The sequence below is a fragment of the Schistocerca serialis genome, chromosome 4 (assembly GCF_023864345.2).
Source record: "Schistocerca serialis cubense isolate TAMUIC-IGC-003099 chromosome 4, iqSchSeri2.2, whole genome shotgun sequence".
NCBI lineage: Eukaryota > Metazoa > Arthropoda > Insecta > Orthoptera > Acrididae > Schistocerca > Schistocerca serialis.
In genome coordinates this window covers 471108758-471135946 of record NC_064641.1, presented here as the reverse complement: position 1 = coordinate 471135946, position 27189 = coordinate 471108758, and the positions used below count along the sequence as shown (strand labels likewise).

At 42.7% G+C, this 27189-nt stretch overlaps 3 protein-coding genes across 5 annotated transcripts in view; 2 read left to right on the top strand and 1 right to left on the bottom strand.

Moving 5' to 3' along the window:
- The window catches only part of LOC126475134 (BTB/POZ domain-containing protein 1-like), a 472458-nt gene that overhangs the window by 63750 nt on the left and 381519 nt on the right, over positions 1-27189 (bottom strand). The window lies entirely within an intron of this gene.
- Positions 1-27189, top strand: part of LOC126475135 (uncharacterized) — a 74352-nt gene that overhangs the window by 212 nt on the left and 46951 nt on the right. The window lies entirely within an intron of this gene.
- LOC126475133 (uncharacterized) lies at positions 189-25380 on the top strand. 2 transcript variants are annotated; one of them, XM_050102728.1, is made up of 4 exons: positions 189-319; positions 20552-20623; positions 20738-20959; positions 21083-25380. In XM_050102728.1, exons 2-4 carry the CDS (start codon positions 20569-20571, stop codon positions 22039-22041), a joined length of 1236 nt encoding a protein of 411 aa, XP_049958685.1. In that variant the 5' UTR covers positions 189-319; positions 20552-20568; the 3' UTR covers positions 22042-25380. The 2 variants fall into 2 exon arrangements, with proteins under 2 accessions (XP_049958685.1, XP_049958684.1); XM_050102727.1 differs by lacking the exons at positions 189-319; positions 20552-20623 and having other exon boundaries at positions 20846-20959.

Genomic DNA, 27189 nt, shown 5'->3' with positions numbered 1-27189 from the left:
TCCAGCACGGGATTTTGCATGATGTGTCTCCTTCTAAGCATCACGTGAGCGGCTACGTATGTTCGATCAGTTCTCCCTCTTGTGTGGCTTTCTACGCCTCGAAATGTTTTACTGCGTGTGTGAATGAGCACTGCAGGAATTGCGTATTACGGCTGCTTCACTGGCTACCTCGTAATGGATATTGGTAACATGGTGTGCGTGTGGACCGTAGATATGACTTCGAGTTCACTGTGCGTATTTCGTTTGTTCTGCCGAATTTAATGTAAAAGTGTATTCGCAAGACACAAGTAGGATGGAAATAGTCATCTGTCACTTGCAGGTACGTTTCATTGTTCATAAACATTGTTTTAGTTTCCGACACAACTTTCCTTTCGGGAAAAAAAGTATTAAAGTTTTTCATGGAAAGATCCGCAAAGCATCAAAGTTGCCATGTGCTACATCTCATAACACAAACCAATGAAAAATTATTTTTTTATTACTTTTTGCTAGGTAATAGCTCAATCTCAAGGTCGAATAGTGTCCACATATAACTTCAGTTTTTTCTATCGACTACAGTTTTCCCATAATATGACTTCGTTATGAATTATAAAAATTTGTAAAGGGTGTGTGATTGTAATGAAATCTTTTTTTTTCAATACGAACAAATATTTTAGAGCTCTTTATTAAACAGGAATTGTGTGTCCATTGGCTTCTAAGTCCTTTTCCTCTTCTGCCTAAAGCAGGCATAGGCAATCATTGATGACCTGCCAGCCCGATTCACGCGGGCTGCGTGACGCGACAGCAGCGGCCCTACCGCATAAAGTCCAAACTATGTATAGCGTTCGTGTCGTTAACGTTTACGGGGTAAAGCAGCGATATGGATGGCACCGTTTCCCCGACAGGCCACGCCAACAAATTATGTCTCAAAACAAGTGTTTCTGAGCCCACCCCATTTTAAAACGATTATATTTATCTTCCCGTCAGGGCATTGTTTATTTACTTACGACGTTTCACAATAGTCGTCTTAAGAATTCCGTTACAAAATTTTGCAACACCGTTAGTGAAGAAACAATGTTCAAGTACACATAAATAAATATAAACATCTGAAGGCGAGGCATTTTGAAAGCCCATCGTGAAAAAAAGCCTATGAGTGTAACTACCTTTGCCGGCCGGAGTGGCCGTGCGGTTCTAGGCGCTACAGTCTGGAACCGAGCGACCGCTACGGTCGCAGGTTCGAATCCTGCCTCGGGCATGGGTGTGTGTAACATCCTTAGGTTAGTTAGGTTTAATTAGTTCTAAGTTCTAGGCGACTGATGACCTCAGAAGTTAAGTCGCATAGTACTCAGAGTAATTTGAACCATTTGTAACTAATTTTAGCTAAATCATTATAAATTACCTTAAGTTTCAACAACTGCACTTCTCTAAATGTCCACAACGGACAAGAATTATTTATTAATGTTATCACCAGAAAGAATAGAAACAAAATACGGCAGTGAGATAGATAGGCAATCCTCTGCGACAAGCAATAAGGAGTAACTTTGCGTTTGTTGGCGACATGCAGGTCATTTGAGTGTTTGAAATTTAGGGTGTTAATATCCATAAAAAATATTAAGAAGCGTGTTTTTAAATATTTGTCCAAAAATACTTCTGATGACTAACTGCACTGGCACAGGATGTTTCCGTACCGCTAAATAAATTAAGCTATCATTTCTTTGTTCGTTTTAAGAAGCTTAAATATCTTGAAATGGCATATGTCGGCTGTGTTCTACAGAAGACAAACTTAAAAATGCGAACAACAGCATGGGCAGTTGTCGGACTGATAGTACTCGCCCTCATATGCTCAGCACACACTGGTATTAATGAGAATATTTTGCTTGGCATTGATATTGTTCGCCAATACTTCTAGTATTGACAATAAGACAATATTCACTCTTAGACAGCCATTAGATTGATGTATTGATTATAACATTGCACGCGTGAGGGTCCCTTAACTTCCGTGTGACATGGCCGCTGGTTGCCCACCTAAAGCGTCCAATATAGCTAACGAAAACTTCTCGGGATTCTAGCTGGGGGCTGTGTTGAGATTGACGTTTGGACGACTCTCGCTCTCATCACGGGACCTGTGGTAGGAATCTAAGGCACCAGCCAGGTGTTGACCACCTAAACATTACTGCGGAACACCTGCATCTCTTAATGCCGTATTTCCTCTCCGTCGATGATGGAATTTTCTAGCAGGATAACTTTCAGTCTCACAAGGACAGAACCGTGCTACAGCAATTTGAGGAGCATGATAGTGAACTGCTGTTCATGTATTGTCCACCATATTCTTGCGATCTGGACCGGACGGAACACATCCATGCTACAAAGACGTTCTGTTATTAAAATCTTTTTCATATAGTAATTCACATTCGGCCGACAACTTCTCTTGATCTATTTCCTTCGAAAAGTAGATGCTCGATGGCTCTTCTATCTGAAGGTATCCAAAAAGCCCATGCACCTGCAAAATATGTTGTTGCTGTTCTAACCAGTGAACGACGGCAAATATGACATTAACTACTGATTAAGCACCATCTTCCGGAAAACCGCCGCTGTAGAACCAGAGGTGCTGAATTTTTTCTGCTTCGAGATGACGAAAATTTCACAAAGTTATATTATGTAATTTACTTACTCACGAAGATCTATTCAGTACTGGTAACAGCTACTAACTTTCACTGTAAGCCTCATTTCACTGTTCATTCAGTAAAATCAAATCAGATTTTGGCGCTGTTGCACTGAAACCCGTTGTTTACGTAAAGTGAAATTTTGCAGCTGATCGAAGGTGCTCATGTTGTTGTTGTTGTTGTGGTCTTCAGTCCTGAGACTGGTTTGATGCAGCTCTCCATGCTACTCTATCCTGTGCAAGCTTCTTCATCTCCCAGTACCTACTGCAACCTACATCCTTCTGAATCTGCTTAGTGTATTCATCTCTTGGTCTCCCTCTACGATTTTTACCCTCCACGCTGCCCTCCAATGCTAAATTTGTGATCCCTTGATGCCTCAAAACATGTCCTACCAACCGATCCCTTCTTCTAGTCAAGTTGTGCCACAAACTTCTCTTCTCCCCAATCCTATTCAATACCTCCTCATTAATCCCCTCAGCATCACCCGATTTAATTTGACTACATTCCATTATCCTCGTTTTGCTTTTGTTGATGTTCATCTTATATCCTACGTTCAAGACACTGTCCATTCCATTCAACTGCTCTTCCAAGTCCTTTGCTGTCTCTGACAGAATTACAATGTCATCGGCGAACCTCAAACTTTTTACTTCTTCTCCATGAATTTTAATACCTACTCCGAATTTTTCATTTGTTTCCTTTACTGCTTGCTCAATATACAGATTGAATAACATCGGGGAGAGGCTACAACCCTGTCTCACTCCTTTCCCAACCACTGCTTCCCTTTCATGCGCCTCGACTCTTATAACTGCCATCTGGTTTCTGTACAAGGTGCTCATGGCGACGTTAAATCTACTGATGCCCTTTTAGGTTAGTTTTTGTTTTCGTCTACCGAACATTCAGTTTGATTGCAGTAATGTTTTGTTTCTAGTAATAGTGTCAGAACGTTGATAAAGTAAAGCAGTCACAAATACACAGTTGACTTTTAGCAGTACAGCGCTGTATTATACACGGTACTATTCGATGTACTATGTCGATGCATTCTTCTGGCCTGTGAGCTGACTTGTCTGTCCAGTTGCAAAGGAATCTATGATTTGAAGCTGAACACAATAAATTGCAATACACTGGTAGGAATTAGGAATTCTGTAACTAAAATTTGAGACTCCTGTGACAGTGTAATAGATGAATATCGAAAGCGAATCAATAAATTGTTAACTTACAGCTTGTATACCGAACAGATGGCGAAACCTGCAGTTGCCGCTGTAGAAAGTTCCACGCTAGGTAGAAGGAGTTTGTGTGGGTTTGTACAACGAAACTGTGTCTAGATGACCGTATACCGTGCATAAATAACGCATCAAAGGATGGAACCTTGTTTGAAGGAGTCATATTTACAAAAGAATGTGAAGGTGCGTATGAAAGCGTGGACGGCTCATGATACGCAAACAGCAGCAGAGAAAATTTAAAGAATAGTTCGTTGATATAAATGACTGAAAACAGACGCGCTAATCATCATTCAGAGACGTAATATATCGTTAACTGTACATCGTGTCTGTGCAACAATCTGATCTTGTCGGGGTTTCTAGTAGTGTGGCGGGTACAGAGGAGTTTCATTCTGTGTCTTGTACAATTCCGTGCTACCATGCTTGCCGTTCAAGGCACCTCGTTATTTCCTTGTTACCGAACATTATTTTAAGGTCCTTACTCTGGTTAAGTGTATTATTATTATTGTTATTGTATGATACTGCCATGTGTCAATTCAATACACAAGAACAGTTATGAAAATTCTTACACTATTCCATGCACAAAATGGACATGAAATCAACTAAACATTTTAATCTGGTATCGCTAAATTCGATTTGACGTTTAGATTTGCAAAATGGCTTTAACTTTCTATATGAAGCCATTACCGGAAATAACACTTTTGCACTAAATGTCGCATTTGCTCTATTAGCAGTTGGTACCATTGCTTGAGCATAACGTAATTCTCACAGCATGGTTTCATCACACATGCACTCCATGTTTTCATCACGCAGTCAGTAGCATCGTTGTGAGATAGAGGTCTCCAGTTCTTAAGAACTGTTGCAATAAAATGACCGGGTTTTGATAAATGTCGAAATGTAGAGCGAATTGTGTTGTGATGTACTCACATACGGCGGTCTACTACATATGTTTGTATTGACAGGTACATATAACACATATAACAATGTTACATAAATGTGTTAATAATGAATGTAATGTGAGCTATATTTGCAGTGAAATGACTTCTGATTCAAGGAAGTACATTTCTTGTATTTTGTCGTAAGGTTGTGGACCAAAACAAGAAATGCGTAGCATGTATATGTTTTACTTCGTGTTTGTCTAAACTTATGCACTAATGAATGGGAAAGGTCGAATATAATATGGTCTAGCTATGATTTGAAGGGAACCCACCAAACATGCTACTGACTCACATTTCTGTATCGTCGTCCCCCCTACGAGTAAAATGAGGCTCCACGTAGGAAAAAGCAACAGTTGTCACTAAAATGCAGTTTTTACAATAACAGCTGGCATTCCACCCGCCAAATTGAGGACAAGAGCCGTGAGCTTGGTGAGCGCTTTCAAAAGTCTCTTTCATTGACAGAGTAGAGGTGTGGAGGGAGATTGAGTGCTGCCCTGTCAAGTATTTGGTGCTGGGTGGTGAAACGGGATGATGCTGCAACGCAGTACCAGAGGTGGGATACCAAGATGAACTCTTAAAATACTTCATACTTGCTTTATCTTTGCTTATGGAATGCAGAAAACAGATATTTTCTAAAGATGAGAGTCACTCAGTAAATTTAGGCTTCATTTTCGGGTTCTGAGCCCAAACATTATAATTGACTCGAATTCTGTTTTTTAAGAACTTTTAACTCTTATAAACTTATAGAGTAATGTTATTAATATTCGACAATTAGGTAAAAGCATTTCCTGTATGTTTCTGAAATCATTCTGAGACGCGCAGATTTCAGTCATTGTCTGTTCGTCTGCATCAAACAGCATTTCCTTGAAATATAAGAGATTTCCGGATTACTGTACAAGTCTGCTGTTGCAGGTTTCTTCTGCAGCGATTCCATCACAGTGAAATTCTGCCGTTTAGTAAATACTGCACAGTAGAAGCTGTTATAAAAGAAAGAAAGCCTGTACATTATTGTAGTTAGTTGCAGGATCAACCGTACCCAACTACTTTGCGAAGGACATTGTCAGCAATTTGCAGATGTCCCATTTGAACATGGCACCCATTTCACCAACATTTCATCGCCCACGAGTTTTCACGAAGGAAAACCAATTACTCTGAGCGAGACGTCGTACTGGTCAACGCACTGGACATTTGCATTACGGGAGAATAAGAGTTCATACGACCGTCAGACTACCCAGAATTAGGTTTATCGTGATGTTCCGAAATTGCTAAAGGTGAATATCGGGAACGTTTTATTGAAAGGGCCACGGGCGGTTTTCTTTCTCATGCTTCACCAATAACAAAACGTGTTTCGCTTTTATGTCGTCGTCCTGCGGACTTTAATTCCAACCTATCTTTCCCTCCTTTCGAGTCGTACGGCATCAAACACACTACTAACTCCACTCGATGAAATGGAGATTGCTTTCTTTCCCCATAAACTGTGTAGAAAGGTGAGAGCTATCTATTTAACATCTAGTGGTCGCTTGTCACTTCTCTGCGCAGAAACTGTGCGATCCTATTCCCGCTTCGATGAGAGTGGAGTATTTCCAGGTGGAATCTCTTCTGTTGTCGCAACAGAACAGTGTTGTTCAGAGAGTGGTGGAGGTGTGAGAGGGGGGGGGGGGGGGATCAATGGAGCAGAGAGAGCATTGGTCACTGGGCTGTCCGCCGCGCTTCGGTGAGGTCAGGCGCAGCCAATGCTCATAGTTCACCGAAAATCACGGCTGCTAGTGACTTCATGCGGTTGACTTTCCATGGTTATAAGGGTTAGTCTGCATTTCTTGTGCCTTCCCTGTGTTGTTTCTAGCATTTGGTATACGAGGTTAAAATTATTGATTTTCTTGCTGTCTCTGCTGCGTAGAGATCAACCCAAAGCCCATTAACTAAAGATGTATGGCAAAGAATGTCTCATGTTATTAAGGAGGGTGGAATTTGGGGTGCAAAAATCTGATATACAGACAACACACAAGGGAACACTGAAAAACTGACGACCGTGTAGGAATTCTGTAGCTCGAAGGCCTTAACGGATTCCATTTGCATCTAAACTTCACGAAATTCTGGAAAGTACGTTACAAAGTTATAAGCAAAAATTTAATTAAGAGGCTTGTAGTCATCATTCGATCCTGTTTTGCGTACATGAGCGGTGAGAATACGCGAAGATTGAGCAAAAGTTACGATTAGCAAATACGGACATCATCAAATCGCTAGCGTACTCCTGCTGCATAAGATAATCCCTGACGTGACGTCAATAAATCATTGAGATTCCATGATTCAACGTAAAGGCAAAGTCTACATTTGCATCTTCACTGCGCAAGCCATCTTTACGGTGTGTGTGGGAGAGTAGCTCTGGTAACACTATCATATCTCCTCCTTTGCTGTTCTGTTCGCGAATACTTGGAAGAGCGGCCATCGGTTAGCCTTCGTATGAGTTACCGTCATATTCGTTATGCGAGACAGGAAGTAATATTTTGTCTCAATCCTTGGAACATTCACTTTCGCAATTTTAAGCGTAAATCCCTTCGTGATTCACAACATCTCTGTTGTTGAATATGCTACTGGAGTTTGTTAAGCATCTCTGTGTTGCTCTAGCGCTCGCTAAACGAAACTATGACGTAACACGCCGGTCTTCTTAGAATATGTTGTATTAACCCTGATTGGTAAGCGTTCAATATGACGAGAAATGTCCAAGAGTCGTTTAAACAACGACTTTGTAATCTACCTCTCTCGTGGCCGAATAACGTCATCTTAAGATTCTGTCTCTAGCATCTGCCTCTTCAATATTTATTTTTCTCTCCTCTTATCAATAAAGGCCCTCAGAACGTGCACTGAGGTGACAAAAGTTATGGGATAGCGACATGCACATATACAAATGGCGATAGTATCGCCTATACAGGATATAAAGGGGCAGTCAGTTGGCGGAGCTATCATTCGTACTCAGGTGATCCACGTGAAAAGGATTCCGACGTGATTATGGCCGCACTATGGCAATTAACAAACTTTGAACGTAGAATGGTGGTTGGAGCTAGAGGCATGGGACATTCCATTTCGGGAATCGTTAGAGAATTCAACATTCTGAGATCCACGGTGCCAAGAGCGTGCCGAGAGTACCAAATTTCAGGCATTCTCTCTCACCACGGACAACGCAGTGGTAGACAACCTTCATCTAACGATCGAGAGCAGCGGCGTTTGCGCAGAGTTTTCAGTTCTCACAGACAAGCAACACTGCACGAAATAACCGCATAAATCAATGTGGAACGTACAGCGAAAGTATCCATTAGGGCAGTGAGTCGAAATTTGGCGTTAATGGGTTATGGAAGCAGACGACCAACGCCGTGCCTTTGCTAACAGCACGACATCGCCTGCAGCGCCTCTTCTGGGCTCGTGACCATATCGGTTGGACCCTGGACGACTGGAAAGCCGTGGCCTCGTCAGATAATGGTAGGGTTCGAGTGTGGTGCAAACCCACGGAGCCATGGACAAAAATTTTCAAAAAGGCTCTGTGCAAGCTCATGGTAGCTCTACAGTGGTGTGAGCCGTGTTTACTTGAAATGCACTGTCCCCTCTGGTCCAACTGGACCGATCATGGACTGGAAACGGTTATGTTCGGCTACTTGGAGACCATTTGTAGCCATTCATGGATTTAATGTTCCCAATCAACGATGTCATGTCACCAGGCCACAATCGTTCGTGATTTGTTTGAAGAACATCGTGGACCGATCGAGGGAATGATTTGACCACCCAGATTGCTCGAAATGAAACCCATCGAACATTTGTGAGGCATGATCGAGAGGTCAGTTCGTGCACAAAATCCTGCATCGACAACATTTTCGTAATTATGGACGGTCATAGAGGCAGCATGGCTCAGTATTTCTGCAGGGGATTTCGAACGATTTGTTGAGTCCAGCCACGTAAAGTTGCTGCAATACGCCGGGAAAAAGGAGGTTCGACACGATGTTATGCGGTCTTCCATGACTTTTGTCATCTCACTGTATATTCTTAGATATTTTAGGGCAGTTACTGTTTTCAGTATCTTTCGATAGGTCACTGGACAGGTACTAGGCTACAAATCTAGAGGTGCAGGGTTTAAATTCCTGTCGGCTAGCAGTGCCACTTACATCTTTTTTTCACTTCTGGCAGTGATATGTGAAAGGTCCCATGCTGCACAGCGGTTCAGAGTTCATATCAAACTGTTAGTGCCGGCCGGAGTGGCCGAACGGTTCTAGGCGCTACAGTCTGGAACCGCGCGACCGCTACGGTCGCAGGTTCGACTCCTGCTTCGGGCATGGATGTGCGTGATGTCCTTAGGTTGCTTAGGTTTTAGTAGTTCTAAGTTCTAGGGGACTGATGACCTCAGAAGTTAAGTCCCATAGTGCTCAGAGCCATTTGAATCATTTTAAAACTGTTAGTCCACCTAAAGCGGTTGGGTAAGTGAGTTTCCAAGTTGGAGGGAAACAAGGGCCTACCCCTTCTAACGGGACCTCGCTTAGTAAAGCACTACGATGTTCATGCCAGACTTTTTACTGTTTTGAATAGTTGATCACCAATCCTACTGGCTATCAGTAACGGTCTTTCCCCCTTATTTATGCACAATAGATTATATTTGTTTTACAGAGCGAAAAGCACAATATTGTCTATGTCCTTTTTCGGCTTACAAGGCCGGCACTAAACTTTAACCTGACAATCGCCGTCAAAGAGAGTACAATATTCGGGATGAACACTTATAGACTTCACACATCAGTAGCAAGATACGAACACAGAATAATGTTATCTTTGATAGTAATGTAGTTAAAAATGTTGGGGAGTAAATAAATATAAGGGGAGGAAAGAAGGTAAATAATGACACTAAACATCGAAAAAGCAGTGCTAATGTAACAATTTATAGTAATTTTATTTTACTGTAGTTATTAATTTAATTTAAATTGTAACATAGGCAGAAAATTTTCGACGTTTAGTGTCAATGTTTTTTGTTACCTTTATACTTATTTACTCAATTTTAGCATTTTTAATTACATTACCACGGCGCTGTCAAAAGTGACATTTACTCTGTGTTTGTATCTCACTTTCGATGTGTTCCTCGTTTTATGTTGTTCACCAATATTATACCCTCATTGACGCCAAGAGTTAAAGACAGATGATGGAGTGGTAAGCCGGAAACCGGTTAACGGTATAAATTGATTCTGTAGAACATACACATTGCTCTGCTTTTATTTATAACTACGAAGTTCTGCCAAGAAGTGAAGGAAGATTCAAATAAGATCAAATTTGATTTATTTTTTATTGTATCCTCATTAGTGAAGAAAATATACTCATACTTCGGTTAATATTTTTAAATGCGGATGTATTCTACTTTCAGTGTCAGAGGCTCAAGTCAAGTAAACCTTATAGGAATCAGGTTGTGAAATAAATGTACCTGCCACGTTTTGCAGTTGATAACTATGAGAAAAGATACTACAAGCAGAAAGTACGAGAGCTTGCTGAAAAGTACGCCGAATTTTTACGCTGTTCCGAATATCGGTTGCCAAAGCTTTTAAAGAACTTTTTGAGAACTTCATTTTGACAGTGGTGAAACGGTGCAAGCAGTGGCGAGGTTGTGCCTCCGTCAACAAAGTCAAAAACTTTCTTTCTTTGTCATCAGTCCCTTCCTATCTCTTCTTCTTATCAGTGTTTTCGGTATATTCCTTTCCTCGTAGATTCAGCGAGTAACCTCCTCATTCCTTACGTTATCACTCCACCTAATTTTCAACGTTCTTCTGTAGCACCACACCTCACAATTCTTTGATTCTCTTCTGTTTCCATTTTCCGACAGTCATTTTATCAATACTGTACAATACTATGCTCAAAACGTACATTCTCAGAAATCTCTCCCTCATACTGAGGACTTTGTTTGATACCAGTAGACTTAGCTGCTGGGCCAGGATTGCCCTTTTTGCCATTGCTAGTCTGCTTTTTATGTACCTGCTTCGTCCGTCGTGGACTATTTTTCTGCCTAAGTAGCAGAATTCCTTAACTTAATGTGCTTCTGATTCTCATTCCTTACTTTCACCTTTCTTCGATTTGCGCTCAATTCCTATACTGTGCTCATTGAACTGCCCATTCCTTTCAACAGATCCTGTAATTCTTCTTCGCTTTCACTGAGGATAGCAATGTCTTCCGCGGATCTTATCACAGGTATCCTTTTATCTTGAATTTTAATCCAACTATTGAGCCTTTCTTTCACTTCCATCGTTGTTTCTTCGATGTATAGATCGAACAGTAGGGGAGAAATACTACATTCCTGCTTTACATCCTTTTTAATCCGAGCACTTCGTTCTTGGTCTTTCACTCTAATTTTACCCTCTTGGCTTGGTACATGTTGTGTATTAGCCGTCTTACCCCTATTTCCGTCAGAATTTCGAACGTCTTTGATCATCTGACATTGTGGAACGCTTTTTCCAGGTCCCCAGATCTTATAAATGTGTCCTGATTTTTCTTTAATTTGGCTTCCATTCTCAACTGCAACGTCAATACAGCCTGTCTGGTGCTTTTAGCTTTTCTAAAGTTAAACTGTTTGTCATCTAATAGGTACTCAGTTTCCTTTTCCATTCTTCTGTATATTATTCTTGACAGCAACTTGGATGCATGTGCTGATGAAGTGACTGTGCAATAACTCTCGCACTTGTCAGCTCTTTCAATCTTCGGAATTTTGTGGATAATGTTTTCCCGAGAGCCTTATTGTAAACACCAACGTGAATAGTTGTTTTGTTGCCTCCTCAACAATGATTTTAAAAATTCCGATGGAATGTTGTCTATCCCTTTTGCCTTATTTGGTCTTAAATCTTCTACAGCTCTTTTAAATTTTGACTCTAGTATTGGATCCCATATCTCCTCCCTTCTTCTATCACGTCATCAGACATGTCCTCCCCCCTCCCCCCATAGAGACCTTCGATGTACTTTTTCTACCTGTCAGCTCTCTCCTCTGAATTTATTTAACGAAGCTTGTTTAACCTTTTCTACATCCTGAGTCGGTCTTTCCAACAATCATTTCTTTTTCGATTTATTCACTTTTTCCATGCAGCCATTTTGCCTTAGCTTCCTAGAACATCCCATTTATTTCATTCCTACGTGACTAGGATTTCTGTATTCCTGAATTTCCTTGAATATTCTATAGTAACGATAGCAACAAACTAGTCTCTCGCTGGGAGAAACGGGTTCGTCGCCAGGATTACTATGTTGAGAAATAAATACGTAGAAATTAAGAATAAAGATGTGAATGTTAGTAAATTTTATTTTATGTAAAAAGCTTTAGAAGTGTTCAATTAAAAAATCCGAAGGCATTACTTTTCATCACGCCCTCGTAGCCACTTCGGTAGCGGAATACTTATGACACGCAATTGTGGGTTGTTTAAGTTAGAGAGCTACGTGCCTAGTAACTGGATAGACGATTGAAAAGACCCACCATAGTTTAATAAAAAATTTCGTAAGATGCTGGGGAAGCAGAGGCTGTGCACTCTAGGTTCAAAAAGGGTCGCACAAATGACGACAAGCGAAGGTTAGTAGAGATTCGCGTGTCTGTGAAAAGATCTATGCGCGATGCATACAACTACCACACCGTAGCAAAAGATCTGTCAGAGAACACGAGAAAATTCTAGTCGTACGTAAAATCGCTAAGTGGGTCTAAGGCTTCCATTCAGACCCTTGTTTACCAGTATGGTGTGGCAGTTGAAGATAGCAAAACGAAAGCCGAAGGTTTAAATTTTACGTTCAAGAAATCGTTCACACAGGAGATTTGTACGAACACACCGTCATTTGATCACCGGACAGATTCCCGCATGGACGACCTAGTAATAAGCGTCCCTGGCGTAGAGGAACAACAGAGAGGTTTGAAAGTAAATAAATAACCAGGTCGGGATGGAATCCCAGTTCTGTATTACAAATAGTACTCTTCGGCATTGGCCCTTTGCTAGCTTGCTTTTATCGTGAATCTCATGGCCAGCACGAAGCCTCAAGAAACTGGAAAAATACATAAGAAGGGTAAAAGAACGGACCCGCAAAATTACAGACCAATATTCCTGACTTCTGTTTGCTGCAGAATCCTTGAACATGTTCTCAGATCGAATATAAGAAATTTTCTTGAGATTTAGAAGCTTATGTCCACGAATTGCCTTAGCTTTAGAAAGCTTCGCTCATGCAAAACTCAGCTTGCCCTTTTCTCTTAATTCTGTGAACTATGGATAATAATAATGTCGTGTGACTAGGGCCTCCCGTCGGGTATACCGCTCGCCTGGTGCAAGCCTTTCGATTTGACGCCACTTCGGCGACTTGCGCGTCGATGGGGATGAAATGACGATGATTAGGACAACACAACACCCAGTCCTTGAGCGGAGATAATCCCCGACCCAGCCGGGAATCGAACCCGGTCCCTTAGGATTGACAGTCTGTCGCGCTGACCACTCAGCTACCGGGGGCGGACTGAACTACGGGTGAAGGGCAGTAGCAGATTCCATATTTCTAGATTTCCGGGTAGCATTTGGCACTACGCCCCATTGCAGGCTGTTAGCGAAGGTACGAGTGTATGTAATAAGTTCAGAGATATGTGACTGACTCGAAGACTTATTAAATAATAGAACCCAGTAGGTTGTTCTCGACGGTGAGTGTTCATCAGAGACAAGGGTATCGTCAGGAGTGCCTCAGGGAAGTGTGATAGGGCCGCTGTTGTTCTCTGTATGCATAAATGGTGTATGCTGGGTGTACGGTAAGGTGTCGAAGTTGAGTGGCTGTAGAAAAATACAAGTTGGTGTGATGAATGGCAGCTAGTCCTAAATGTGGAAAAATCTAAGGTAATGCGGATAGGTAGAAAGATAAAGCTCACAGTATTACTAGTATCCTGCTTGACAGGGTCAAGTCCTTTAAATATGTGGGGGTAACATTGCAAAGAGATATGAGATGGAACGAGCATGTGAGAACTGTGGTAGGGAAGGCGAATGGTCGACTTCGGCTCACTGGGAGAATTTTAGGAGAGCGTGGTTCGCCTGTAAGGGAGACCGCATACAGGACGCTGGTGTGACCTATTCTTGAGTACTGTTCGAGTGTTTGGGATCCGTACCAGGTCGGATTGAAGGAAGATATCGAGGCAATTCAGAGGCGGGCTGCTAGATTTGTTAACGGTAAGTAATGCGTAAGTGCCACGGAGATGCTTCAGGAACACTACTGAGAAAATTTAGAGAACCGGCATTTGAAGTTGACTACCTAACGATTCTGATGCGGCCAACATACACTGTGCGTAAGGACCACGAAGATAAGACACGAAAAATCAGGGCTCATAAGGAGGCATATATACAGTCATTTGCGAGCGGAACAATAAAGGAAATGATTACTAGTGGTACAGTGTGCCCTCCGGGACGCACAGTGTGGTGGCTTACGGAGTAACTTGTAGATGTAGATCCGGCGACGTTGTTGGCCAAGGTAGGGTTTGGCAAGCCCGAAGACAAGCAGCAGAAACTCTCGCGTTGTGCTGGGGAGCATTATCTTGCTAAAATGTAAGCCCAGGATGGCTTGCCAAGAAGGGCAACAAAACAGGTCGTCGACGCACCGCTGTACTTTAAGGATGCCGCGGAAGACAAGCAAAGGGGTCCTGCTATGAACTGAAATGGCGGAATGGGTGATTTGAGTGAGTTGTTAACATAGGTTTAGTATAATTCTCTAGAATATAAAGCTCTTAAAATTGAGAAAACGTAAGCTTGAATTATAGCTACTGCTGATTCTAGGATTAATAGAAGTATTTGTCCAATAATTAGTAGTGAAATTAAATTTATTGCTATAGATGGTCCCGTATTTCCAAATAATGGCCGGCGACATTCAGGCTGGAAGACCACCGCTGTTGGGGCGTCTATAGACACGTCTTCTCTGGTCATTGAGACTCAATTCGAAGCGGGACTCACCACTGAAGACAATTTCTTCTCTTGTCAATGAGATTCCATGTCGAATGTGCCCGGCGCCACTGCAAAGAGGCTTGTTGGCATACAGAGGCAATGGTACTCGGTGCAAGCGGCGCCGTAAACTCAGCTCCCTTTCTGTGAGGTGCCTATTAATGGTCCTTGTGGTTACTTGAGCTTCAGTTGCACGTCGGATCAATGGTAATGATGAATCCGGGTCTCTGAGTGCCTCTCTGGCGACTGCTCGGTGCTCTCGCTCTGTCGTTTCTCTGGGTCGATCGTTTTCTTCTTGTTGCCGTGTTCGGCCATCGCACACCTGTTCCTGCCACACTGTCGAATAGAGGCATCGCTTCTATTTAAATGCCGAGCAATTCGCCAGTTACTGCGTCCGGCTTCTTTCAGCCCAACTTCACGTTCTCTGTAAAACTGTGACATCTGCATATATTGTTCACGTGCCTTTACGAAGCATAATTACTGTCCAACTAAGTACGCGAAATTCACAAACAGTTTATGCCCTGTATCGACATGTCCCCTGTTTACTATCCTTGCCAGTTGAGCTGTGAAATTGCGCTGCAGCGTCACATATTGGTCCAAATATACAAATTTGTGTGAATTTTTAAGGGACCAAACTGCTTAGGTCATCGGTCCCTAGACTTTCATACTACTTAAACTAACTTATGCTAAGAACAACACGCACACCCATGCCCGAGGGAGGACTCGAACCTCCGGCGGGAGGGAACGCGCAGTCAGTGACATGGCGCCTCTAACCGAGCGGCCATATTGGTCCATGGGCCATTGAAGTTTACAATTTTGCATTTTCCACCGATACCTTATGAATATTAGTTTGTCACCAATTTGCAACATTGGTCCGTAGTGCTTTTTTTTGTTGTCTTATAGTGCATATCAGAAATACAAAATGTCAATACCGTGACAGATAACGGCATGAACGTCCTTGCTATGAACCCAATACTAGTCACACATGCTAGGAACAGCAATAGCACACAAGAAAATTTTAAATTAACGGTGCCAGTCTGGTCGCTCTGAATCTCATGGACGAACAAAGCGAGCAGGATTTCATAAGACTTTTGTAGATGAGATTTACGGATGCTTCACAAGATTTTTGTGGGTGAGATTTACCACCGCTGTTCGGGGCGTCTCCAGACACGTCTTCGCTGGTCATCGAGGCTCAGTTCGAAGCGGGACTCATCACAGAAGACCCCTACCGTGCATGAGATTTACGTTCCCTAGAAATGCACAAGCATCAAAAATATTTAGTACACTACTGGCCATTAAAATTGCTACACCACGAAGATGTAGTGCTACAGACGCGAAATTTAACCGACAGGAAGAAGATGCTGTGATATGCAAATGATCAACTTTTCAGAGCATTCACACAAGGCTGGCGGTGGTGGCGACACCTACAACGTGCTGACATGAGGGAAGTTTCCAACCGATTTCTCATACACAAACAGCAGTTGACCGGCGTTGCCTGGTGAAACGTTCTTGTCATGCCTCGTGTAAGGAGGAGAAATGCGTACCACGTTTCCGACTTTGATAAAGGTCGGATTGTAGCCTATCACGATTGCGGTTTATCGTATCGCGACACTGCTGCTCGCGTTAGTCGAGATCCAATGACTGTTAGCAGAATATGGAATTGTGGGTTCAGGAGGGTAATACGGGACACCGTGCTGGATCCCAACGGCCTCGTATCACTAGCAGTCGAGATGACACGCATCTTATCCGCGTGGCGTGAGTCAACAGATGGGGACGTTTGCAAGACAACAACCATATGCACGAACAGTTCGACGACGTTTGCAGCAGCATGGACTATCAGCTCGGAGACATGGCTCCGGTTACCCTTGACGCTGCATCACAGACAGGAGCGCCTGCGATGGTGTACTCAGCGACGAACCTGGGTGCACGAATGGCAAAACGTCATTTTTTCGGATGAATCCAGGTTATGTTTACAGCATCATGATGGTCGCATCCGTGTTTGGCGACATCGCGGTGAACGGACATTGGAAGCGTGTATTCGTCATCGCCATACTGGCGTATCACCCGGAGTGATGGTATGGGGTGACATTGGTTACACGTCTCGGTCACATCTTGTTCGCATTGACGGCACTTTGAACAGTGGACGTTACATTTCAGATGTGTTACGACCCGTGGCTCTACCCTTCATTCGATCCCTGCGAAACCCTACATTTCAGCAAGATAATGCACGACCGCATGTTGCAGGTCCTGTGCGGGCCTTTATGGTTGCAGAAAATGTTCGATTGCTGCCCTGGCCAGCACATTCTCCAGATCTCTCACCAATTGAAAACGTCTGGTCAATGGTGGCCGAGCAACTGGCTCGTCACAATAAGCTAGTCACTACTCTTGACGAACTGTGGTATCGTGTTGAAGCTGCATGGGCAGCTGTACCTGTATACGCCATCCAAGCTCTGTTTGACTCAATGCCCAGGCGTATCAAGGCCGTTATTACGGCCAGAGGTGGTTGTTCTGGATACTGTTTTCTCAGGATCTATGCACCCAAATTGCGCGAAAATGTAATCACATGTCAGTTCTAGTATAATATATTTGTCCAATGAATACCCATTTATCATCTGCATTTCTTCTTGGTGTAGCAATTTTAATGGCCAGTAGTGTAATTCTACAAGTTTGACATCAGTAAAATAAGTCGACGGTAGCGTGCATCTGTCCGACAACCTGTGCCGTTTTATGGTCGCTTGGCGTATAAATACTCGTACTATGATAGCGCAGAATACAAAATTACACTAATAAATCACCTTAAACAGCCTAAACAAGACAATCAAGAACGGCGAAACCCATCACTCCTTCTCTTTTCGAAGGCGGTGGTTGTGTCTTTGCAGAAATGGTGTGCAAATTCAATTGGTCGGCGTTGGAAAAACCCGGAGCCTCAAATAGTTGCGAATGGGAAAATGTAAAGAACAGAGGGCAGTTTTTATAAGCGTTCCCTTTAGAATACAGTCGCACCAAGGCGTCAGTCTTAGTTTTCCTGAAACGGCGAGTGCAGGAGTGCGGTGAGCGAGTCGCGACAGTGGCAGCAGCGCAACGACCGGGGCGCTAAGTTGGCTCACGTGCGGGCCCGCGTTTCCTTGGAAGTTCAGCTGCCGCCGCCGCCACTGTCACGACCTTCCCGGCACGGCCAGGCCTTCGCCTTGCTGGGGTGCTCGATACGTGCTCGGGCTGTTAATGAGCCCGTTTTAGCACTCGTGGCAAAGCTTCGACGGCTACAGAAACTCCAGTATGATATAAAATGTTGGACGGAATACGCAAACAGAGCGTCACACGGGACAACAAAATTCTCGACATACGTTCGCCGCACGTTCATTCTTTCTGATAACCGAGACTTCGCAAAGTGATTGCTTGAGAACGATAAATTACATTACCTGACCAAAAAGAAAAAAAGAAAAAGAAAGGAAGAAGGAAATTATTTTTTTAAAATGCGAACATTTTAGGTTAGGCTTTACCGTGACTGTTATTGACATTAAATGAAACAACATGTTTACTGTTACCAGTTACTGTTTATTTATCTCCACGACGCGTTTCAAAGGTTTAAACCTCCATCATCAGGTGGATTTACATTTGTTAATATGATATTTGTGTGTGTGTTGTGTTACGATTTTTTGGAGTAACTTGTCGCATTGTCTCCTGTGGTCACGTATACGACGGTATACATGTGATGTGTTGCGACTGTGAAAGGACCCTGTGGCCACTGGAGACAGTGCCCCAACTTCCTACAAAAAATCGTAACGCAACACACACACAAATGTCATACTAACTAATGTAAATCCACCTGATGAAGGAGGTTTAAACCTTTGAAACGCGCCGTGGAGGTAAATAAACAGTAACTGGTAACAGTAAACTTGTTGTTTCATTTAAAGAAGGAAACTAAGTGAAACTTCACGGGTTGAGAAATTATATGACGCCATTTCTGTGATTACAGAGCAGAGTCAACTTTACACAGAAATTGTCAGTGTGAGACCACTTAGCAGTATGACGTTGTACCCTCTCCTGACCTGGATGCATGTACCGGTTCAGCTGGGGAGTAGGTCTCATAGCCGTTGTGTCCTACCCTGCGGCTAGCTGGCCCTGAACTGTTGCAACAGGTCTTTGATATACCAGATACTTGCACTGGATCAGAGTTGACGTCCGAGCTGGACTCACAGATGTTGTGTTGGTGACAGATCTGGGGATCTTCCTGCCCACGGGAGTACTTCATCATCACGCAGACAGGTCATAGAGACAAAAGTCATGTGTGGACGAACATTGTCCTATTGAAAAATGTCACCACGATACTGTCGCATGAGAGCTATCACATGAGAATGTAGGATGTCCGTGACGAACCACGGTGCCGCCAGAGTCCCATCAATCACTGACAGCCATGACCTGAAGTTACACCCAGTGAGTCACCACAACACCATGGTTCCAGGAGTAACATCACTGTGCCTCTCCAAAAGAGTGCAAGAGTGAGACCTCTCACTAGGTCGTCTCGGCACTCGCCTCCGGTGGTCACCCAGGATAGCGCAGAACCGAAATTCATCCCTGAACACAATGCAACGCCGTTCATCTGCAGTCCATACTCCCCAGAAACGATATCATGCGAAACGCAGACGTCCGTGTTGTGTTGATAATGACGGAGTATGCGTAGGACGGTAACTGCCTAATCCAGCTGCTGCTAGCACCAGACCAATGATGCGAGAAGGCACAGAATAGTATTGTAACAAGGCCGGTCCCATTCCAAAATACCATTATCCATGATGGCGGCCTTGACGTCAGAGACATTATGAACTGTTTTGATAACACCGCAACCATTCCAAAGCATCGTTATTCGACAACAACAAGGTCGCACGCAGTGTATCCGGCACGTGTTGCCTCTCTAGTCTTTATTACCGTAGCGGGGTGTGAGAGAGAGAGAGACTAAGCGCCATCTCTCTCTATGTCACAACCCCGCGCATACATACACGCGCTAGCCAGGACCTATATAAATCAATGCACGCCCTACCCCACTCTCACACTGCTCGTATACTTCATTCATCCAATACTTGTCACGTCTTCGTAATTAAACGTGTAAAAATGAAACGATTACGAACCGCCAGTGAGAGCAGCAGCAGCAGCAGCAAACGTGCTCATGTGGACGAAGTTCCATTCCCTGGTAAGTACATTTTCAGTATTCTGATATCTACACCCTTTAACTCTGTGTATGAGTGCTACATATCTTTTATAATGCTCTCTATAAAGATCGCTCCTCCACTTGTTCTGTGTGTGTTCCGGCTTACGTTTTTTACCCTTTTGAATCTCTCTCTCTATAAAAATTGCTTATCCACGCCCTTTTTTTTTTACCTCTAACTTGGATGTCTGAATCTTTTATTTTAAGTGTTACATTTGTTTTGTACTGCTCTCTATAAATATTGTTCATCCACGTGTTGTATGTTACGCGTTATACCCGTTTTCGATCTCTCTCTGTAAAGTTTACTAAATCTTTTAACGGATTCTATGTTTGTGTATGTATGTTTAGTCTTATATCCGTTTTGGCCATCTCTATGTAAAGAATGACTTTCCACATGTTGTATGTGTTATAATTAATTTACCGTATCCGCTATAAAGATAGAGCTTCCACGTGTTGTGTATCTGTTATATTCGTTGTGCAGTGCTCTTTGTAAATATTTCATTTCTTTCCTTTTCTTTTTTAAATTTGCTGGTCCGCTTATTTCTCTATCACTTAACTGAAAGCACACTTCCCTTTCCATATGCGATATTATATTCAGTCTTCTCCATCTTTCTAGATTTCTTCCAGCAAATCATGGCTGATCTAGACAATCAGATCGAGATGGAAAGGGCTCAAGCGCAGCTCGAATGTAAGTACATTTATAATACAATCATACTTCTTAAACTTAAATAATTTCATCTAATATATACCCGTTTCCTGATTGTATACATTTAGTCCTCATAAGCCTGTCTTTTCTTTGTAGATGCGCCTAATTCAGCATTCGGTTCTACCGCCCAAAACGTTCAAGGAGGCGGCGGTAGCGTTCAAACGGCGTCCGCCACACAGGACACTCAGTCTTTAGAGGAGGAGGAGGAGACCAACCTGCCTGACCCGTTTGAGGAGGAGATCAACCTACCTGAGTGGTTTGAGGATCTACTTGATTTTGGCAATGAGTTGCTCAAACCATGGAGTCAGAGCGGAGAAGGTGAATAATTTTGAACATTAACATTCCTTCACATAACCACCATTATCTACTCTTATTGTTATTATTTATCGCTCTTTTAAATATAAATCACTAAATTAATTTTTTTCCTTATTTATCTTACAGGTATATCACACGGCGTAGGCCGTGTTCCTAGAGCGGTGGTTGCGTGGGCGGGATTCGGGCGCACCGAACCGCAAAGACACGCCGCGCCTTGCGTAGCCCCTATAAGGGCTTCGCGGGAGGCGGATGAAGAACACGCGCCAGCTCCTCCCCCAGCGCTGTCGCAACCGTTTGGCTGCGAAAAACAACAACACCGAGCCCCGACGCCACCGGCAGGTAGAGGCAGCAGCGCAGCCCGTCCGCCGTCGCCACAGCCTGGCCCTTCAAACCGGCTGTCACCCCCTCCTCCTCTAGAAGCAGCAGCTCGCCGCCGCCGCCCACGCAAGGTATACGTTCCGAGACGTATACCTCTCCCCGCAAATGATGATGATTACGATCACCCATCACCAGCCCATTCATCTATCGGGTGGACTCCTAGTTGTAGCAACAGTAATAACAGTAATTTCCTTATGGCTAGCGGTAGTTCTCTCCCCCGTCCTATCGATAACGAATTCGATCAGAATAACGGCGTAATGACTCCCTTAGAATACTCAGCAGTTGCTAGAGCGTTTGAGGGGCGAATCTCTTTCACCAGAATTGAGAATCCAGGCGGGAGGTATCGCGATCCTGTAAGGTTTTTGGAGGCGTGCCTCCCCGTCTTGGAGACCGAGCTCCTCAAACTCTTAGAAGATCCGGAATTTAACGCCTTTAAATGCAGTGCTGTGTTATGCTGTGAACTGAGTCACCCCCCTAAACATCAAGGTGACGCGGAGACGGCTACTCTGCATTATATATGGGGTGACAATGGCGTTATTTCTCGGAGCACATCGATTGCTGAGTGGTATCGAGAATCCACCTTGAGCGCTATTATGGCCCGATTTTCCGAGATGGAAGTACGTGGATCCGCTAAAGCGCTCAGCAGTATACCACACCTCGACATCCATATACATGTCTATGATCTAATGAATGGAGGGTCCCTATAGATATTGAGAAAAAGCAAGCATGCATTAATGTTCAAAATAAGTATGATAATGCGTGTTTTGCATGGTCAGTCCTGGCTTGCGAGAGAAATTACAATTACAAACATCATCCCGAGCGTCCCAGCAGTTACAAAGTCAAAGATATTAAGAGACAGTATAACTTTGACGGAATAGAGTTCCCTTTAAGAATCCAGGACATACCTAAGTTTGAGGCTCAGAATACCGCAATATCGGTCCACGTTTATGGCCTGGAGAAGAAAAGCAAGTCAGATGAGCAGAACAAGCATACAGTAGTAGGCCCCCTCCATTTCTCAAAATTTGCAGGTGAGCGAGAGTTGCATGTCAACATGCTGCTCTTCTCCGAACGTGATAATTATCACTACGTCTGGATCAAAGACATGTCCCGACTCATTTCCTCCCAGTTAAGTAAAAATGATCATAAACAACATATTTGTATAAGGTGTTTGAATTATTTTTCATCTCAAGAGTTATTAGCAACACATCTATTAGATTGTGCATGCAAGGACCCGGTACGTGTTGTTATGCCCACTGAGGAAAATAACTTCATTAAATTCAAAAATGCTCACCACCAGCAGCGTTGTCCTTTTGTTGTGTACGCCGATTTTGAATGCTTGCTGGCTCCTATTACTCGTTGTGAAGGGAACCCCTTAGCCTCACACACAACCTTCACACAAAAACACGTACCTTATGCGGCTGCGTTCCAAGTTGTATGCGCATATGATTGTAAACTTAATAGCTATCAGTTTTATGTAGAGAACGACCCGGCGGTTTGGCTTCTCACAGAGCTTGAAAAACTTTCTTGGCAAGTTCACAAGCTCTACAGCATCAATATTCCCATGACCAAATCAAAGGAAAATGATGACTTGTATGAAAAGGCTGTTAATTGTCATATTTGCGGGCTGGTCTTAGATAGAAAAGCGGAGACTCCTCGTAGAGACCATTGTCATCTTACGGGTAAGTTCCACGGTGCAGCCCACAAAGCATGCAACTTGAAGTATCAATTACCTACACACATACCCGTCTTTTTTCATAATCTGAGCGGGTATGACGCTCATTTTCTCGTTGAGCACTTGGCTAAGTTCGGTATGAAGAAGGATCAGGTCAATGTCCTGCCTGAAAGTGTTGAAAAGTACATTTCTTTTTCAAAACGAATGACGCCGAAAATTACGCTCCGCTTCCTTGACTCTCTACGATTTATGCAAACTTCGCTTCAGAAACTGGTTGAGACTTTACCTCGGAATGATATGCATATCACTCGATCTGCATTTACCGATGAGGAAAAGTTTCAACTTGCGACGAGGAAAGGAGTTTTCCCGTACGAGTATCTTGATAGTATGGCAAAACTCAATGAAACCAGCCTTCCCGACATAACTTCTTTTACCAGTACTCTCACTGGCGATACCATAACTATCACAGATTATGAGCATGCCGTTAATGTCTGGCAGGAATTCAACATCCCCAATTTGGGAGAATATGCAAAGTTATACATGGACACGGACGTTCGTTTGCTTGCAGATGTTTTCGAAAAGTTCCGGAGTGTATGTATGACCACGTACTCTCTGGACCCTGCCTTTTATTACACGGCACCTGGGTTGTCCTGGGACGCTATGCTCAAAAAAACGGATTGCAACATTGAACTTTTGACTGATGCTTCAATGCTTCTATTTTTTGAGCGAGGGATCCGCGGCGGACTTTGTCAATGTGTTCACAGACACGCCAGGGCAAATAATCCGCGGATGGGTGTCGAGTACAACGCATCCCTTGATTCTAGTTACATTTTGTACTTAGATGTTAACAATTTATATGGGCATGCTATGAAGCAACCGCTGCCGGTTGCCGGGTTCCAATGGGTGCCTGAAGACGAATTGAAGGGATTAGGTGGACAGATAATGGGTCTTGCGGCCGATTCTGATGTAGGGTATGTGCTTGAGGCAGACATCGCGTACCCTAATAATTTGCATGGAGAGACAAGCGACTTACCGTTATGTCCAGAGCAACAAATTCCACGAGGAAGCACCATCCCTAAACTGATGGCCACTGTTGGGGATAAGCAGAGGTATATTATTCATTATCGTAACCTCCAGCAGTGTCTCAGATTAGGAATGGAGCTCATTAAAATCACCCGGGCAATCTCCTTCAAGCAATCCCCCTGGTTGAAGGAGTATATTGAACTAAATACCGAAAAGAGGGCGGTCGCGAGTAATGATTTTGAAAAAGACTTTTATAAATTAATGAATAATTCCATTTTCGGGAAAACTATGCAAAATGTAAGAAATGAACGCGATATTGTTATTAGAACCGCATGGGAAGGGCGTTACGGCGTGAGAAAATGTATAGCCAGGCCAAATTTTAAGCGTGCCACCATCTTCAATGAAAACTTTGTTGCTGTGGAGATGTCGAAGACTGCAGTAGAGTTTATGAAACCCATCTATTTGGGGATGTGTATACTCGATATCTCCAAATTCTACATGTACCGATTCCACTATGAGTTTGCGAAACCTCATTTCGTAGATCCAAAATTACTTTATATGGATACAGACAGCTTTATCTACTGGATCAAGAACTGTGATCCATATGAGGTAATTAGGTGCAATGGTAAAGAATTCGATACCTCTTCTTATGAGGTCAATAATCCTTATGGTATTGTTCCACAGAACAAGAAGGTTATCGGTCTCATGAAAGACGAGTCGAATGGTTTACCAATTGTAGAGTTTGTGGGACTGAGATCGAAAATGTATGCATATCGCACAGTAGACGGGAGCACTCTGAGACGGGCAAAGGGTGTTAGACGGATCGCGTCTCGTGCGCTTACGGTCGAGGACTACTTGCAGTGCCTGTACGGTCGTAGCGTTGAAGGCGCTCATCCACACATGGTTCAACAAACTAGCATTCGATCACGAGCTCACGAGGTGTACACTGTGCTGCAGTCTAAAGTCGGACTGTCTCCTCATGACGATAAAAGAGTCATTTGTGAGGATGGGGTGGGAACCCTCCCATACCCACACTATTTACTTGAAACGAAAGTAGGGGTGGGGTACTCTGGTTGAGTGATAGAGAGGGAATGAGCGTGTGAATGTTACAAATGTGGGCTATGCGTGGAAATAGTATGGCTCTTTTATCATAGTGTAAATAGTTGATGAGAGTGTTTTGTTGCGTGTATCAGTTTGCGTGCTTCCGTGCATGTCTGAGTGTGCGAATGAGCGCGAACTTGTGTTAAGTGTGTGTGTATGTAAATATAATCATTATTTTTTCAAAGAAGATCATAATAAATAAAATTAAAAAAAAAGAAACTTATTTAAAAAGTCTTTATATCTACATATTGCTGACCATTATTAATATATATATATATATGAAAAGGCTATAAATTTAGCCAATTAACTTCTGTATGAACAAAAAAAAATAATAAAATTTTCTCACGTAATATATGCATCACTTCTAGTCATTATAGAGCTTAGATTTTAGTTTGTAAGTTTCACCTACCGCTAGCCATCCAGTCAGAACTAGTTTTTAAGTGTATGAGTTCCACTAATTAAATTCTTTCTATATGTTCAGTTGCTTGTTCTAGCGGAAAATGTTTCTAGACGTCCACTTTAAAGAAAAATATATATGTTCACCTTGTTCTTGTAGTTGAAAATCTTTAAATCGACTTACTTGGAAAAAAATATATATTCAATTTGTTGTTGTTCTTTTCGAAAATGTTTAGAGCCATTGACTTGAAACAAATAGGTTTGGTATCAATTAAAAGTGCTTTGTTTTTCTGGTGGAACTTCATTAGCGATATTAGTTACTTTGTAAGATAGGGTAGTACCTCTGCATTAGCTTTAAAATTATATATATAATTTATCTGAAGAGAATGCTTATATATATTTCTTAATTATCTAAAATTGTTAAAAAAAATTATCTAAAAAGATGTGGAATTTCATATTTTTGGTTAAAAACCAATCTTATATCTGTAAACTCATATTTATATATAATGTGAAAAATGTTAAATTCTGAATTCAATAATAAACTCAGTTATTTCATTCTAAAAAATGTTGTTATTATTTGATACCCTAATAATGATTATTCTTTTTATTAAAAATATTATAAATTTGTTTATGTGTGTATGCAGAATACGTACATACAGCCACATCGCACTGCATAAAGTTATAAGGTTTCCTGCTTTTAATCACAAGTGCCGGACTTCTGCTAGTTGTCACGAACACACACAGCCCACTGCAGCGCTATCTCTTACAGTCCTACGTCAACAGATACTTTAGAGATCGTAATCTGACGCATCGCTTTCCACAGCGGCCGCGAGGCCGGCAACTGGTGCAACCCCCTACCAAGCGTCAGCGGCTGCGCGTGTCTGTCGATTTCGACGGAGGCCGCGAGATCGGCATCTGACGCATCCGCGCCTAACTATGACAGTAGGCTCATTCCACGTCAAAGGCCGGGGTATGTGTCTCTCTCGGACAGTTCCAGTGGAGTTCCCTTCATATACAATATAAAAAGAATAAACTTACAATACTAGGGACGTTGGATGTCATAGAAAGAAAAAACACTCAATCTTATAAACTATTATTTATTTCTAATAAAAGTGAAAAGTAATTTTACATTCTCATATGCAGATACAAAAGCACTTTTTTGGTAATTGTTCTTCAGTCGATGGATGGATGGACATCCGTACCATTCAAGGTTTTGAATAGATGCAAATTTAAATATTTGACGCATCCAGGAGGTTTTGTCCTTTCCCTTCACGTAAACGATGGTGTCCTTGTGATCGAATAATTTAAGTGCGATCACCACATCTTTATAGGGTATGCCGGGATCATCCCAGTGAATTCCATGATAAAAATTAGTTAACCACAATGCACTGGTCCGTGTTTTACAAGATTTCACTTGCGTGAACGGTCTTGGTGATCGAATATTTGCGGAGAAGGTTTCAATTATTCCTGCGTCTTGTGTGTAGGTCACAAAAGCAACTTGTTTAAATACGAACTGTCTTCGCTCTCCATCATGGAATCCTTGAACATCTGCAATGATCTTCACAGGCTGAGTTGCCATCGTCAAATGATCAATGCACAGGACAGCACATTTTCATTTATACAGCTCGTTGCACAACACCTGTGAGCGGAGATTAATTGATTA